This window comes from Liolophura sinensis, chromosome 10, assembly GCF_032854445.1.
Source record: "Liolophura sinensis isolate JHLJ2023 chromosome 10, CUHK_Ljap_v2, whole genome shotgun sequence".
Lineage (NCBI taxonomy): Eukaryota > Metazoa > Mollusca > Polyplacophora > Chitonida > Chitonidae > Liolophura > Liolophura sinensis.
In genome coordinates this window covers 30,811,961-30,830,149 of record NC_088304.1, presented here as the reverse complement: position 1 = coordinate 30,830,149, position 18,189 = coordinate 30,811,961, and the positions used below count along the sequence as shown (strand labels likewise).

At 38.4% G+C, this 18,189-nt stretch overlaps 1 protein-coding gene across 2 annotated transcripts; it reads right to left on the bottom strand.

Moving 5' to 3' along the window:
* Positions 1-1,974: 1,974 nt before the first annotated feature.
* On the bottom strand, positions 1,975-16,236 carry LOC135476487 (S-adenosyl-L-methionine-dependent tRNA 4-demethylwyosine synthase TYW1-like). 2 transcript variants are annotated; one of them, XM_064756519.1, is made up of 15 exons: positions 16,103-16,236; positions 15,420-15,646; positions 14,343-14,483; positions 13,788-13,898; positions 13,269-13,463; positions 12,884-12,983; positions 12,372-12,514; positions 10,938-11,063; positions 10,169-10,294; positions 8,832-8,950; positions 7,854-7,963; positions 7,149-7,326; positions 6,359-6,605; positions 2,770-2,937; positions 1,975-2,423 (listed from the first exon to the last, which is right to left on the bottom strand). In XM_064756519.1, exons 2-15 carry the CDS (start codon positions 15,552-15,554, stop codon positions 2,205-2,207), a joined length of 2,118 nt encoding a protein of 705 aa, XP_064612589.1. In that variant the 5' UTR covers positions 15,555-15,646; positions 16,103-16,236; the 3' UTR covers positions 1,975-2,204. The 2 variants fall into 2 exon arrangements, with proteins under 2 accessions (XP_064612589.1, XP_064612590.1); XM_064756520.1 differs by having other exon boundaries at positions 16,106-16,186.
* Positions 16,237-18,189: the final 1,953 nt, after the last annotated feature.

Here is an 18,189-nt window from a genome sequence, read left to right as displayed (position 1 = left end):
ATACTTTCATGTTCACAAAATTACCGGTCGCTAAAGTGGGATTAAACTCAATGATAGGATGTAACTCATGGTACCTGGTACTAGGTTAGAGAACCAAAAGGGCTGCAGTGCAAGTCATGTAGAAGTAAAAACCACCAATCAAATGCCCCAATACTTCAACTCTTTCAACCGGCCCTGCGACCAATACTTTGAAACATTCGGAGAGAATTATTAGGTGAAGAGAAATAACTTGCAAAGTGTCGTGAAGCTTTTATCTTTAGTGACGGATGACTTTAGCGCCATTTTCATAATAATTGAATGCATCAGTCCACTGAAAAAAGTGCATTAGAGGTTGGAGATTTACAGTGAGGGCTTTCTGCACAGTGTCAAGGCATGTACTTCACAAGGTCGAGGCATGCACTCCACAAGGTCAAGGAATGCACTCCACAAGGTCAAGGAATGCACTCCACAATGTCGAGGCATGTACTCCACAAGGTCAAGGCATGTACTCCACAAGGTCAAGGCATGTACTCCACGACCTTCAGTATGAAATACTGTATTTCACCTCAAGTTTATAACAGCAGTTTTCAAGCAACACATTTCTCTTGATTCTTATTAATTCATAGGGCCACTTAGATTTTTCTGACAAAATTGATTAATTTATGACCAGAAAAAAATTAAGTGTTGGCATGAAAAGTATCATTTTAAATAGTGCATTCCAGCTACAGGTGAAATACAAAACACAACCTTTATGATCAACTAAGCAACATGTGTCTATGCAAGAAAATTTACAGTAAAGTAACAAATAAATGCATTTTCTTTCCCATCAACAAGTCATCAACATACATGTGTAGTGAAAGTACAGAGTCATACTACAAACTAGCACAGGCCCCTGATAGCACAGTTGCTAGAGAGTCCACTTCAGGAGCTGGTAAATCCAGGGTCAATCCTGGGTCTAGTCACTTCCTCGCTTGGCGTTCAGCATGAAGGGGATAATGCAATGACTGGTTGACCCTATCAGTATAATGGCTTGGGCGGGCAGCTTACTTTTCTTCGGTAAGGCCTCAGGGAAGGAGCACTGGATAAAAGAGAGGTGGAAATCCGTTCTGCAACAAGGAGGCATATTACATGCATTGTAAAGACTCCTTCATCGTCATATCATTGAAAAATTGTTAAGTATGACATAAAACTGCAAGCACTAACTCACTTACAAACAGGCAACACCAACTCAATCTATTTCTATGGGTGACCGATTTATTTACACTTTTTTTCCATAAATACATTTGAAACAAATGGTGCAAAGCAAGACTGCCCAGTTCATTAGCTGCGGTCACACTAGCATAAATTTGTTGGACTGAACAACGGTTGGCTTTTTCGTTGGCTCCATTCAGTTCATCAATTTTGATTCACCTACCTGTCACATCGGGAATCAAAAGGCACCTGAGAGGGCAATTGCCGTCATGCTTTTACACAAAACCAAGCTGATCTAATTCAGGCCGCTAAAACGGGTGAATCAAAGAAAGCCAGCCTAATTGGAGCCAGCTTAGTAAAGTCACCTTTTTTTCACTAGTACAATTGTTCGCATCAACCTTGAGCTGGCCTCATTCCACCAATTGTTACCCAGTGTATTAACCTTGACCATTAGCAAAGTATACTGACATCTTACTCACAACCAATTTCTCGAATATTCATAGACACATCTCAACTCACAAATAGACGCAGACTTAACATTCCTACAAATTAGTAGTTAGATCCCCCACCCATTTTCCTAATACATGTACATTATACATGTACCTGTGTCTTTCATTATTAAACATGCCGTTGTGATAATAACCTTAATATTTACATTATCCCGGATTTATTTATTTTGTTGGTGTTTTACACGATACTCAAAAATATTTCATTTATACCACGTTGGCCAGCAGAATGTTGGGAGAAAATCGGACTGAGCACGGGTGAAACCCACAGCCATCGGCACGATGATGGCAGACCAGAGAGGAAGCCAGCATGAGCTGAACTGGGAACTCACAGCGACAGCACTGGTGAGAGGTTCCTGGGTCAACATTATTCCTGATGAGACCAAAAGCTTGCAGCTGCAGTTGGAATACAATGATGCAGAAATATGAAAAGATTTCCTTGTTTTATTTCTTATACTTGTTCTCCACATCAGAACATTCAACTTTTTACCTATTTATAGTATTCACAGTATATCATGATCAGGTTAGCTATGATCCGCTCGTCCCTTTCTGTTTGTTCCTGTAGAATCGGGTCTCTGCAGGGTCAAATCCCTGCTCGGATGCTCCAAACACTGCCCAGTCGGGGGTGGGTGCCGTGTAGTCCTCTGCAGAGAACGTCCTCTGACCGTCACTATTTTTGTACTCTTGCAGAAGTTCGTGAAACTTTGGGTAGTCAATCCAGGTTCTCCATTCGCCATTGACCTTAAACTGAGGAAACAATATTACAATTACTATCATGAGGTGTATGTATCTATTTGATTGTTTTTGAATGCTTTTATTGTGAATTTATTAGTTTGAGTGACAGGTATTCTACACTATGCTCAATATTTTTTCAATTTGTACAGCTGTATGTGATGACTGTCAGTTGTAGGGGTGGAGGATACCGAATTGCTCGAAGTGAACTACCTGTAATGGCTTTAGTGGTCAGTTGGTGAAAAAATCATGTTACAAGTATATATCACATAAAATTAACATGATTTTCACCAACTTTGTTCAGCATATTACAGTACTGCTCTCCTTTGAGTCAGGTGTACAACAAATATGAAGCATTTACCTTTGTATTCGCCAGCAGTATACAGTTGGAGTGTTCATGTTCAGACGCGATCTCGTAACCAGGTAACATGGCTGCCAGCTGCTGGACAAAGGTAACCACATCCTCGTGCCAGGGCACGTTCTTCATGGTGAGAGTAGAGGCCTTGGACTCTCCACAGTATGTCACTCCCTGCAGACAGAGAGAGGCAATGACAGGCTGGTGGAGAGACATATGTATAGACTAAACAGTGACACATTTATTCTAGATAGGCAGAGTGTGTAACATACACATTTTACCAGTTTAAAGCGACATGGTCTTCAGTGAATTTTACCCAGCCCCCTCCCACAAAAAAGACATTCTACCACTTGTAATATGAGTGGAAATAGAAACTTTCCTCAATTTAATTAAGGTAATTGACCTAAAATTTTGCCTCAAAAACAGCATTTTTGGTGGTAAATATACAACAAGAGTTCAGGTGAACACAACATACGCCCCAACAAATGCATTTGTTTGAAATGTATAAAAGAATACCAGCAAAATTGTGGTGAGTATAACCCCTGAGGGGAATCTTCATGTGTGTTGATGATAGGTATGTGGTTATCATGACAACCGTGCAAGTAGACCTATGTGTCCACCACAAATAAAAACTTTATGTGGAAAACAATGGGAGTTGTAGCCCACACATGAAACCACTTCTATTTGTATAGTATATATAGGAAAATGGCTGTCCAGTTACCATGACAACTGCGAAAATGGAAAAATGTGAGCCGCGACACATCGTCATTTGTGTACCTATGTATCCACCAAAAATTAAAACTCTGTGTAAAACTAATAAACTCGAATACGGATAGACAGACAGACAACGTCGCTTTAACATAGTACACCCTTACATGGTAGTCCCCCATCTTGTTTTCCGGATTACTCACGGCTAAGACTTCAACCAACTTGTGAGTGCACAGTTTTCGTCATCACTTACATGCTGACCAAGGTATCAGAGGCGGAATCGGTATCTTCGTTACGGAAGAAATCTATGGATGGTAGATTCAAAGAATTAACTGCTAGTGTCGAGGTACCGTATAAATAAGACAAGCTTGTGTTGCTGGTGTTAATCAACTGTAAACCTCACGTTATTTGAAAAATAAAAGCGGTGCTTTGAAAACCACGGTTCTGTGCCTTAACTCCCGTGTTAGATTAATTTGTATGTCTATATATATACCAGAATGCTTTACGCAGAAAGTGTTTAGACTGGACTATACCGTGGCTAAATGACGCTGCACACCTGTTTGTGCATCATTTAGCGCACAATGGGACATCGACGTGTACATAAAAAAAAAAATTTTGTTGTAATGTTGGCGGTCTCCACCTCATAACTGTTACTCTATCTGACCATCTCTTGCCGTCTCTCTTTTACCTCCTCTATTCTGCCTTTCTGTACACAGGGCTTTTATAACACGGATATAAAACATCCCTTTGAATGTGGACGCTAAACGTGAGGCCAGGAAGCTCTGACTGAGTACAACCAAGACCTTGTTCTATAGTCACAGGTACTGGTTTCATCATTCTTTCAGAACCTATGGCCCTTACCACTGGATGGGTGGGTGAGATGGAGGGGTTTCAGCAGTGGCAACACTTGTACATATCACATAACCAATATTTTCAGCTATTTCCACCACACCACTCCACAGGAACTAATACCATTATCAGCCCTGTCACACCACAAGCCCTACCGCTTATCTTGCTCATAGTACTGTCTTTATGCACTCCTAGCCCCTGTCCAGTGAGGTCAGATGTTCAAATTCTCGGTCTTACTAACTCAGTCTGGGTTTGTCCAGAATTTGTTACCATGGTGAAGCCACATGTTCCAATTTGAATACTTGTTCCAATATGAATACTTATGAAAACAACAACAAATAACAAACAAATGTCAATCTTGGTAAAGAAGATCAACATTCAGAGGAAAACCCTAAATTCGTACTCACTGAAGCAGTTCTTGTGCTACAGTATTGACATTAAAAAACCAATACATCACACGAGGGAGCGTATCTGTAAATTTTAACGCTATGTGACTGGGTGAGTGCTTAGGTTTAATGTTGTACTTAATAATTTCATCATATAGTGATGAAGGACTCTTCAGAGTGCATGTAATGTGCCTCCTTGTTGTAGGATGGATTTCCACCACTCTTTTACCCACTGCTGCTTCACTGAGAAGACTGACCCATGGCAAGTAAGCCGCCCCACCTGGCAAATCTGGTTACTGTGACAACCATGGAAATGGACAAATAACACAAAACATCATCACCTCTGTATCCATGTATCTACCAAAACTTAAAACTCCACACACACAATTGGATTTGTAGCCTGTCATGGACAGACAGAATCATGATACCATTAATATGACCCACCTTAAGTTTAGCGTTAAAAAGTGAAAATAACAGAACTTTATAATTCTAAGTGCAGCCATTCTGTACATGTAGATATGCAATGCATGTTAAGGTCTCGCCAAAAAGTTTATGGACAGACAGACAGACAGATGGACAGACAGATGGACAGACAGACACACAGACATGGTCATGTTGGACTGATGGATGTGGTGTAACAGATTAACAGAAGCACAACCTGAACTGATAAAACACATACAGCTTTCTAAACACTCACAAAAAATATTAACTATGCTTTGTTTGATTTGAAAATGAAACTGGATGTACTAACAATCAGCGAGCAAAAGCGAAACAACAAACCAATTACTTAATCAAACAAAGTAAACGTTAAACGCTGACATTTCTGCAAGAAAATAACAATAATGTCTAGGACTAGTTGTTGTTCTATCGACACAAAGAACAAAAACAATGTTAGAAGTCCCTTACATGAAGGGAGGGTGGCATTTACACATAAGTACGGTGCGGCAGCATTCACAGTTTGTACAATATTTCTTTTCCTAGCTTTTTAACAGGTTTGATCTGTTATGACAGTCTTTGACTGCACAGGATATACCTACCTTCATGTTAAAACATACTAACAGTAAGTAAGTGAAGTCGAAATCCTAATTGAGGTAACTCGTGTGTGGTGTGAGACGCACGTTTTTACAGACGTACCGTGGAAAGGTGTATACACACTGCTTAATGGCGAGGCATGTACATATAATTACTATTGGTGCTGAAACTTACATTTTGCCAAGAGGATATCATCTTACCTTTCATATGAAACTCACAGTAATTTTACAAGATCAATGGAACTATCAGAATCAGGTAAGGTGAGCAACATTGTCACGGGCAAAATATGACATGGTTACCTGCCTATGGGCTAGTGGACTCTCAAAAACCCAAAACAGAATATCTAACCATGATGTTTTCTATTTTTCAATTTCTATTTTTTCATGTGATGATGACTTCAGCAGGAAAATTGCAAAGACAGTCTAAATTATCCACAAATTATCAGTTATGATTTTCCGGTTTTATTTTATGCCCTCGTCACTAAGAAAAGATTTATTCTTCCTATAAAAACAACATTTAAATAGGTGTGGCCTAAGGATTTTGATAACTACCTAATTTAAGCAAGCATTTTACACGTAACAGTTGCAGACATCAATTATGTGAGTTCCATTCAAACTCACCTTAACCTCAATGAAGTCTGGGTTTCCCAAGGTCACAAGCTTGGCATAGCCCTCCAATTCCTCTGTGTTAAATGCCTTCACCAGAGTAAGTCTGTACACAGTTCTCTGCCCTTTGTCTGAAAGGGCCTTCAGACTATCTATGAACCTATCCCAGAAGTCTTTGAATAGAGGTCGGTCAATCTTCTTGAGACTCTCTTTGGTGCTGGCGTCAACGCTGACGTACAGCTGAGTCACTGGAGAGAGATTTCTGGCAGTGGTGGAGAAAGAAAAAATTTTATCAAACACAGGTGTATGTGTAGGTCTGCTGAGGAAATAAACACGGACCAGACCAACTATGCATGTTTGAGATTATACTTGTCATACTTTACAATTTTTCAGCCATATGACGAGGAGGAGTCATCAGGTGTGTGTACATGTATTGTGTTCCTGTGGAAGGGCGAGTCCATACCGCTAAAGTGCTGCCTGTATCAAAATTAATTCTCCATGAAAACAAACTTTTTTTAACTTATTTTTAACTGAGATATCATTACAAAAAGAGGGTTAAGCTGGCTTAAGTTTCCTCAAAACAGATGGTTGTTAGCCTGAAAAATTTGTATCCTAAAATTTGGATATTGTATCTAACAAGTATATTTGGTGTCCTACATTTAGACTAGGTATCCTTAAATTTAGACATGGTATTCTAAAATTAGATTCGGAGTCCTAAATGTTAGATCTGACATCCCAAAATTTAAATTTGGTTTTTCAAAACTTAAAACTGGCTACCTAGATATTAGAGGAGCTCATATCATACCTGATAGACTCTGGGAACTGAGCATTGGTGACCAGGAAAGTAGAGATGCCCTTGTCATGAAGCATGTCCACAAAGCGGTTTATCTCTGGGTACATGATGGGCTCGCCGACCAGAGAGAGGGCGCAATGTTTGGGCTCCAGACCCTCTGCAAAACGTTCAGGTTTCACACCAGGAACACCTGCCCAGGTAGAAACAGGGATACTGTAACTACAGATAGCTCTAAGGGCTCAGTCACTTGTATGTGATATATGATCTGAAGAAGCATCATAAAAACTTTTACCTGAAGAAGTTTGCTTAGCTAGAGAGAGAAAAGAATGGCTTTAAAAATATCTTTGATGTCAGCTTTGTAGTGCTACCTCACTGGAACAACATTTTAAAAACAAGTCATCACACTCCATCATATTGACAACATGCTTTAAACCACGAAGAGCAGGGAATGTGTAGATTTAACAACTTTTGGGGCCTTGTTGACAATATAAAGTAATCAAAGATCCTTGCGTTCACATTAGAGAAGTCTAATGTTGTTTAACACCATGTCACATGCGGGGAAATTCATCAGTAACTCTTATACTATATTAAAAAGACAGTGGCTTTCCTTGGGTGCTCTGGTTCTCTTCATCCACACTACTGGCTGCCATCATACCAGAGAAAAAGAACATGGCACTAAACAATAATCAATTTTAGAAGTCCTAGTATATCAGATACCTCTGAACTGTTTGATCATCTTGACATGGTTGCTCAACGCCCCTTGGAACACGATTTCTGGTTCGTCCATCTTCCACTTCCACTCTGTTCCCACGGGATTTGTGTGATGTCTATGCGACACAACAACAACATTTTTATTTCATACAGTGTCCACGTACATGTATGTCAATCCCATCAGTGCATTTTATATTCAAATAAGAAGCTGTAGCCTGCAAATTGGCCCATGAAAATACTGGTTTGGTGCTACAAAGTGGATTCTGTCTGCCAAGCACACAATGGATGGATCCAACACATCTAATGTCCCACCACCCCTTCTACTGACAATGTCACTTTTCATTTCATTCTCATCACAGCAAGAATGAACATTTGTAACCAATGTATGGGACATCCAGTTGACCTATTCACAATAATACTGCTGATGATTGGTCAATTGCATGTTCTTGATAGACACTTTGCAAAGGTCGATATCTTTAATGTGATACTTCTAATATCACCAATTTTGATTACTGAAAAGGTGCTAGAAAATCTAAACTATCTTTCTCAGGAAATTGACCAAAAATATATGATAACAACCCCTCTATTTTGTGAATATTTTCTGTCAACAGTCAGGAATATTCAGAAATGACGCCATCGATGAACATACTGAACGTGGGAGCAGATTTAGTGCCCCCAATTCGGGCTCTTCCCATAACTGAAAGTTGTTTTGTCAGTTATCACCAGTGATGTCACTAAAAAAGTCCAATCAATTTCATGACTGACCGCTGGGGCTTCAAGAAAACAATACTTTAAAGCCATATTTATACCAAAAGAAGTAAACTGTGAAACGTTTTTGTGCTTTTCTATGATAGCGTCATATTATGAAACAAAAATCAAACATTTCATTTATCCTTAAAGTAGCAAAATGCTAATCTTTACGTTAAAATGCTGTAGTCCTTTCGAAAAACTAGTCCCCGATGTAACATGGCTTGGTGTTCCTACCTCCAGCAGAAGACACACTTGTTAGCACAGGCCAGACTGGGCGTGGTCTCCATGCAGCGGTGAGACTCAATCCCGTAAAACGTGTGTTTGTAACAGCCTCCTCGGCCACGTAACATCGACTGGCAAAGAGAGATGGTCACACTGATGCCGTGAAAAACTTACAGAAAAACTGTCAAACTTATTCAACAGAAAAAGACAAATTACCAACCAAATTTCACAAACATACCTCACAATCAAAAAGACGATCATAATAAATGAATGTTAGATGATTTCATTGGTGGTTTACTTTCATTACCATGCTGTATGCAGTATCAATGGTTTAGGGAAATCACAGCCTCTGACAAACTTTCTGATTTTATCTATTTATCTGAATGTTGATTAACACTATACTCATGACACTTGAGAATTTACCACTTCTACAGTGACAAGTTACTGAAATACATGCCCATATGTGATGTACAAATATACACTTGTATTGTAATTCTTCAACCTTTTCGCATGTTTGCAGGGTGTTTATTTAAGCATACATGTATTCAGAGGGAATTATTCTGTGTGGACTGATAAAATTATACTTTTTCTGAAACCCTGAAATTTGCCAATCTAACTAATGTAGCTTTGTCCCTAAATATCAAATTAGAAGCGTGCATAAATTGAACTGAAAGTTGCTCTTTTATATGTGAAAAGGTTGAGGAATTAGGGTAAGTGCTATATTTATAGTAAAAGACCAATAAATGCTAGACTGCACAAACAAGTGATGTCCAGCACATATTGTCACTGTAAAAATCCGAGAAACAGAGCTGGAGAGTCCCTAAACTCCCTGTCCATGGATGGGATTGAACCCATGCCTTACAGGTCATAATCACTGAAAGACAAGCGCCCTGACCACTCTCCCACAACCCACTCCTTTCTTGAATTTAAAGTCACTGTCAAAAACACTTCTATATATATACATTTCATATAATTTCCATGCTTTTCAAAGCCTTCCAGGCCATAAATTTAAATTTTTCAGGCTACTTGGAATAAAGACAAGCAGTCTTCATTTATGCATTTTTTCGCGATTAGTTTAACTTAGATATTAGGAAATTTCAAACTGAAATGTTGAAAAACAAAGTGAATATCAGCATGCTGTAATATGCACAGGTAGTTCTGTAGTTTCAATTTCCAGGCCTTTCCAGGGTTTTTCAGACCAAACTACACCTGTTCACCCCTCATGAGTTTCCAGGCTTTTCAACGCCTGAAAATTTACTTTCCCACTCCCAAGATGTTAAAGGTTTTCAAGGTCTCATACAGACCCTCTAACCGTATATACTGTAGAGACATTATCAAACTCTGTTTACCTTTGTCCAGCGACATAACTTCACTCCAGAGTGAGAGCCAATCAGACGATAACCTTGTTTCTCAAGCGACTGTCGCAGAATGGGCGTTATCATCTCCCTTGGCTTTTCAGATTTCTCAGCTTGTGACTGAAAATACAAACAAACAGGAGCAAGATGACAACAAGATGACCACGTTTCCCAAACAATTTAATATATTTCACCTGCTTCATACAAACCATAGAAAGTCAAAAAATGGCATCAATATACACCGTGACACAGACACCACATGATGACATTTTGTGTCTGTGATGACACAGACACCACATGATGACATGTTGTATCTGTGATGACACAGACACCACATGATGACATGTTGTATCTGTGATGACACAGACACCACATGATGACATGTTGTATCTGTGATGACACAGATACCACATGATGACATGTTGTATCTGTGATGACACAGATACCACATGATGACATGTTGTATCTGTGATGACACAGATACCACATGATGACATGTTGTATCTGTGATGACACAGATACCACATGATGACATGTTGTATCTGTGTATCTAGTGACGACACAGTTTTAATGGTTTGTTAGGCTTTTCAGTTAGCAAGCCTAGCTGCACAATAACGTTATTCTCTCCAACATCCCATTAACAGTGAAAATATTAGGGACAGTTTTAGCCTTTCAAAAGCAGTCATTTCACAGGACAAATTCTGAAGAAAGAATGAAAAAAGACAAAACATGAACAAAATTGTGGTGTTCATGGCATTCTAACCTTGTTGGATTTCATAGATTTGAGGACTCCTCCAAGATCCTCAAGGTCAACCAGTCCTTCTCCCTGTGAGGTCAGATCTGCATCCTCCATGTCCTCATCCTCAGAGGTCATGACCTCCTCTTTCTCCTGATACAGCATGGAAACATCAGCATCAGCATACATGTATCAATAAAACATTAATGCATTGAATTCTTACCACAAGGACATGGGAACACTGACCTGTCATCACAAGGACATGGGAACATTGAACTGTCATCACAAGGACATGGGAACATTGAATTCTTACCACAAGGACATTGGAACATTGAATTCTTACCACAAGGACATGGGAACATTGACCTGTCATCACAAGGACATGGGAACATTGAACTGTCATCACAAGGACATGGGAACATTGAATTCTTATCACAAGGACATGGGAACATTGAATTCTTAAAACAAGGACATTGGAACATTGAATTCTTACCACAAGGACATGGGAACATTGACCTGTCATCACAAGGACATGTGAACATTGAACTGTCATCACAAGGACATGGGAACATTGAATTCTTATCACAAGGACATGGGAACATTGAATTCTTACCACAAGGACATTGGAACATTGAATTCTTACCACAAGGACATGGGAACATTGACCTGTCATCACAAGGACATGGGAACATTGAACTGTCATCACAAGGACATGGGAACATTGAACTGTCATCACAAGGACATGGGAACATTGAACTGTCATCACAAGGACATGGGAACATTGAACTGTCATCACAAGGACATGGGAACATTGAATTATTATCACAAGGACATGGGAACATTGAATTCTTATCACAAGGACATGGGAACATTGAATTATTACCACAAGGACATGGGAACATTGAAATATTTTCATAAGGACATGGGAACATTGAACTGTCATCACAAGGACATGGGAACATTGAACTGTCATCACAAGGACATGGGAACATTGAATTCTTATCACAAGGACATAGGAACATTGAATTATTTTCACCAGGACACAGGAACATTGAACTCTTATCACAAGGACATGGGAACATTGAACTGTCATCACATGGACATGGGAACATCGAATTATTACCACAAGGACATGGGAACACTGAATTCTTATCACAAGGACATGGGAACATTGAATTCTTATCACAAGAACATGGGAACATTGAATTATTATCACAAGGACATGGGAACATTGAATTATTATCACAAGAACATGGGAACATTGAAATATTTTCATAAGGACATTGGAACATTGAATTATTTTTAAATGATTGTTTTTGCTGAATTGGACCAAGACACTTATGATCAAGTTAACCTACCCCCAGCTTATGACAAGAGGCAATACCTCATGTATAAGATTATAAATTGTTACTTCAAACAAATTATTAAACAGGGTTACAGACTTCAGCACACACATTATACCTGTTGTTCACACTGACAGTCTGAATGCTCTCCGCCACAGCACGCCTTCTCTATCGCAGATTCTTCTTTTTCACCATTTTGTATCAAGTGAGATATTTGTGATAAAAGTTTTTGCTTCCAGGCAACGAAGTCAGCCTCTATACCTGGAACAGAAAAGTGATTCAGGATCACCATGATTTGACTAAAATATGTAGAAGATATCTGCAAAAATTCACAGGGTCAGAAAGCTATTCTCATTCTCATGCTATACAAGTATAGATGACGTAGTATTAAGAAAGGCAATTTAACATAAATAAAATCGTTTGTTTTCTCTCACCAGGACAAAGTGAGTGAGTGAAAGTTTTAACGTCACTTTCAACAATATTTTGGTTTTGTCGCGACAACAGCAGCACAAAGATAACTCTTATTTCACCAACCTTGTTGGCTCTGAGAATTTACTGGGTCATCGTCAGCATCTTTAACCAATTTAAAGTGTCCATCTACTATTTAAACAACTTGTTCATCATATTTACCTCCATGCTGACTTTTTGTTACGTTTTCATCTCCTACCCCAAGGGGGGTAACTCTAGATGCTGACAGTGAACTCAGCCACTCGTCTACGTTTCTCCCAGCCTGTCAATAAACAGCAAATGCAGTCATTTCAGAGAATCTTGTATTTATGTTGCACATATGTTGAATGTGACTACTGTTACACCTGAAGTCTTCACAACTTTCTGTAAGAGGAGCTGATAACACAAAATTGCACCCCATACGAGTACACACAAAAATTCAAAATAATTCACTACATGTATTATCTGCTAGTAACTGTAGATATACAAATACAAGAGGTACAGGACACAAGATCACCCTTACTCAGAGGCAGGGCAAGAAAGAAGTGTACCATGAGTATTTCCTTACCGCATTAAAATTCCCTTCGTACAGAGAATTTCCCAAGCCAAAGACAGCAAATTTCAAACCCTTCAATAAAGTTTTCTGAACTCTGAAGTCTGATGATGCTTCTTTCAGCCATTTACAGAACCAGGCAGCACCATCTGGTGGCTGGCCATCGATGTAAGTGGAGATAATCAGCACAAAAATGTTACCCTGGCTTGCCTTTAAAAAATAGAAAAAAAATTTTAAAAACGTGTAAAAAAAATGTCTACTCATAGTATTCCATTATGCTCACATCTGAAAAAAGAAAGAAGTAAGCAATGTATTTTTCACTCTTAAGATAAAACTCAAGGTGAGTATTTATACCAAATAGATTTATTTACCATGACTGCCACACACACTTTCTGGGATATTAAATCAATGCAGCACAGACTAGACTCTGTTGAATGATGCTTTGAAAGATGAAGGCTTGAAACCAAATTCATAATCACAGTTAAATACTATTAAAGCAGTAACTTTCTTTTTGAAAATACATGAAATGCAAACCTCTTCTGCCAGCTGATCTTCAGGGTCAAAATTCTTCACATTTTTAACCTCTGCGACATCCAGATTTGCAAACTTTTCTGTGATGTTTCTGTGCAACAATTTTGCTAATTTCTGAAAAATATGAAATGTAAATGATAATGCTTTCAGTTAACAAAAACATGACTAAGTTAGCGACACATAAAATTTCAGTGTGTAATAAAGATCTTATGATAACAGTATGGCAGAATCTGTTTTATCGCAGATTGCACTTCAGAGCATCTACCACACAAAAGCACGCAAATGAGCATATGTCAGTTGACATAAATTAACATTTGCCTTTAAGAGTTCTGCAAGAAAATAATTTAATGGCTTTACAGATTTTTGAAAACTTGAAATTGCCATATGACAATGACATGTATGATGTTTGAGATAAGCTCTTTTGTCAGTTTAGTACATATGCCTTAAACATATCAGGAATTTGAAGGCAGTTTAGAAAAAAAAAAACCAACGAATTTTCTCCAGGACATGGTTGAAGTCTGATACAAACTACACATGTAATGTACTCAATCCTCTAACCTCAGCAGTTCCAGTTTGAGTTCCATACAACACTCTGATCGTCATTTGCTTGACTCCTGCATACAGAATTTTGTCATCAATGTTTTTGCTCCTCAAATTATTTTCAGATTCAGAAGACTGGACTGGGCTCTTGTAGAGTTTCTGAAAACAAAAAAAACAAAAAACATCATAATTTGTCTTATAGTTTATTAACGTACAGGAATGAGAGACCTTTTCTCACGTAGTGGCTACTCTAGTCTAATTAGGTTAACCATTGTTTTCTTGTAAGACAGGAGAACTACATCACCACATTATCAGGCCAGTTTGTTTAAAGCCACTTAAACACTACCACTGGTTACGAACTCTGAAATCACAGGAAGTTTTTCCAGCTGTAAACAGATGAATAACGATTATTGAAACAACGTTCTCAACAGTTCCTTTCTTCTGGTGAATGAAAGGAAAAAGGGTGTTGTGATGACAGAGTTCACAAACACCAATAAGACCCACCATAGAATTCAAACATTCGAAAATCCTGAGTACTCTTCAAAACAAAATAAAAAGATAAATGACTATTTTATGCATACCTTTCAGGGGTCTGTCTGACAAGCCTTAATTCATATTTAAGCTTTCTTTTTCTTTACTAGTTTTTTAGAGTGACTTTTATGGTAAATAAAAACATTTCACTCAAGACACACAATTTTATGATCTGGAAAACGAAGAGAATGGCTTTTCCTCTCAACAGACATTAAATAAATTATGAGAAGTTTGAAAGGAAATTACATATGCATGTCTAATTTTACAGATTCTTAGAGTTACAAGGTACTCTCAGCTGTGGAAAACTAAGTAAACAAATATAAACTACACATGTACCATCATATATCATGAGATACGTTTATATTAGTTCATATCACACTGGTTTGTGGGGAAATATAAACATGGGTAAAGATGCAAGACATTAAAAACAATTTTTAGATGTAAATACCAGCAACTTACTAATGTCACTTTTTTCCTCATTAACATGTGTACATTCATATTATTTTGTATGTGTATATTTGTTAACTCTCTCTTCGAAAGAATGTGACAGATGTAGGGAAATACCTTCGCATTTAATGGTCTCCTGCGTTGAAAGAGCAGCCATACAAGACCAATGCTCCCTAGCAGGAGAGTCCACAGAGGCAGAGAGAGACAATCCATGACTGTCATGTTCAGCAAAGTCACAAGTTGCTCCAGCATCTTTCTGGTTTCTTTGATGTGGCACGCGAGGAAAAAGGCCGCTTCGTCAATTAGTATGTGACACCACTGGATCGAATTTCATCAACATCTGGCTGGAAGAAAACCGTATTCAGTGAGTATAAAGTGAATCTTTTCAAAAAACAGAAAAAAACATACAGTTTTAAACAAAAAACATGCTGTTTCTCAATGAAAATTACTGCAAAACATGTCGTGAGTCACTGCCATGACTGCATGTAGACGGAGCCTACACACTCACAGCAGTTGTAAAGTTTATGTTGCGCTGCCTTTTGTTTTTATTGTTGACCCACTCATTCATCTGTTCATTGTGAAGAACAGCTATTTACCACATCCTCTAACAGATGATCAAAACAGCAGCGTAAACTTCACAACCCTCAGTACAGCTACTACTACATGTACTTCTTCCTATCATATTAATTGTTGAGTACGACGTTAAACCCCAAGCACTCACTCCTTTCATGTTACAACAACAACAGCGCCGTCTTCACATTATTTCTGTGAAAAACACCATGTAAAGCATCTTCCGTTACCACGTTTCCTATCTGGAGTCACCATACATGTTGAGATTTTCGGTGTAAGTTAGACCATCTTAGTCTTGTAGCAATATTGTCCGTTTCATCCAGGACTCACCAACGTTGTTTACGTCTCATTTCATCACAACGTGTTTGTAAAGGGAGACAATCCAATCCACACACGGGGGCTTTATTCAAAATATGAAACGGAAAACGAACTGGAGAAGGTCTGCCACAAACTGGAAATAAATTTTGGATTGCGGGTTTTAAGTGTTACAGATACCAACATGAATACTGAACGTAAACAATTAAATACCCCCCTCCCCAGGTAACCAGAAAGAATATGGACAAATCCAGTCTTCCTGTCATAATTTTGCTTTGGAAACGTGTCTAAGGAAATGCAAGAGCATGCATCTGTGTGACGACAGTAAAGTGATGTAATCAGTGCGCTGAGTATTTGAGGCCAACTTTTAACATAATTTTTTTTCTTTTGCCGCCATTCGGTTGTATTAGTAAAAAATTCTTGTGTAGTCTCCTACAGCGTTAAACAACAATCAGACAATTAAATCAATTGATTTCATCTCTCAGTTAAAATCTAAGTCTCCAAACAGACATTCGTCAACCCGTCAATCAAAATGGACGTTTCAGTCGCAAGGCAACGTTTAAAGCGAACCAGAGATTCTGGACACTAGTTACTTACAAAATGGTCCAGTATACTCATTGTGAAATTTATAGCCCAGTGCTCACGGACAGCATTTGTTGTAGAAAACGAGATTTCTTGATCCAGACAAGAAATTCGGACATTATCATGTTGAATAAGATACGTGATCGTGGCTGCACCGGTGACGTTTCGCCACACAGACACGGCGAACACCAAGAGGAACTATTCATAGTTTCGAGCACATGTGTTCCTTTCAAGGAGCAGGAAGTGATAAATAACACTGAGCTAAATGGGCAAACTGCTGATTTTTGTTGATTCCTTAAGTTTAAAGTGCTACAGGACATTCAAACTATCAAATCTGAAGGCTGAATACATTCTGATTACTTTTCCAGAAAGAATTCCGTACATCACCTAAAAGTTATATGTTTCATTTTTTACTTGCTGAAGTCGTCTTCAATGTCTATCTCTCCGAGGTTAAATCCAGTTTATTCTCACCTTCAGTACTCTAGTCACGTGACTAAAGAGTTTGCTGATGATTGGTTCAGAGCAGTTATGATATCATGAAAATAGCCGAACGACTTCCTTCGCTGAGTGATACCTCTTACCCTGTGCCTGTGTTTTGAAAGCTTGAATGTCTCATATTGATCAACCGCTATGCCTTGATCGTTGAATAATGTACAGGGAAAAAAAACTTATGAATAAGTATTGCTGACGATTTGCTGCCTGACTCTGAGGTCGTTGGTTCGAAACCCACAATAGTCTCAGCCGGTTTTCAACACTAGAGTCTGTGCTACATTCAGAAAGTGTAGTCCCTAATGACGATATTACTGTTAATGAGTAAGTAACCAATGAGGAAGATGTTTCAAAATTGTATCTGAATGTAATTTTAGGAGTCCACGTAGTTTTACTTATTTGATTTATTTGATTGGTGTTAAATACACCGTAATCAAGAATATTTCACTTTTACGAGAGAGTCCAGGGAGACACCGGATTGGTGAGAGTCTCCTGGTTCAATATGGCTCGCTGGTGTGCTAACCCTAAAGCAGTTTGGCGGGGCATCTATTGAAAATGTTGGAATTATTTCATTATTTGTTCGCTGATTTCAAACTCTAATATCTTCAAAACTGCTGAAGGTAAAAAAAATCAAACTTATGTCATGTATTGAACACATTGCATAACATCTGCTACTGTGTGATTTTTGACGGGGCACATGATTTGGCGGCCATTTTGAATTTTATTGAAAACCTCTTCTTCTCAAAAACAGTTCATTCAAACAGGGTGAAATTTAGTACATTGCTACACAGTGCGTAAATCTGCATAAATAATAGTAAAAAGACTTGATTTCCGAATGCAAATTAAGATCCTGTAGCCATTTTAGCAGGTCACGTGACATATTTTTCAGCGTTCACCCATTTTCTCCCTAGTTTTATCATACAATGATGCA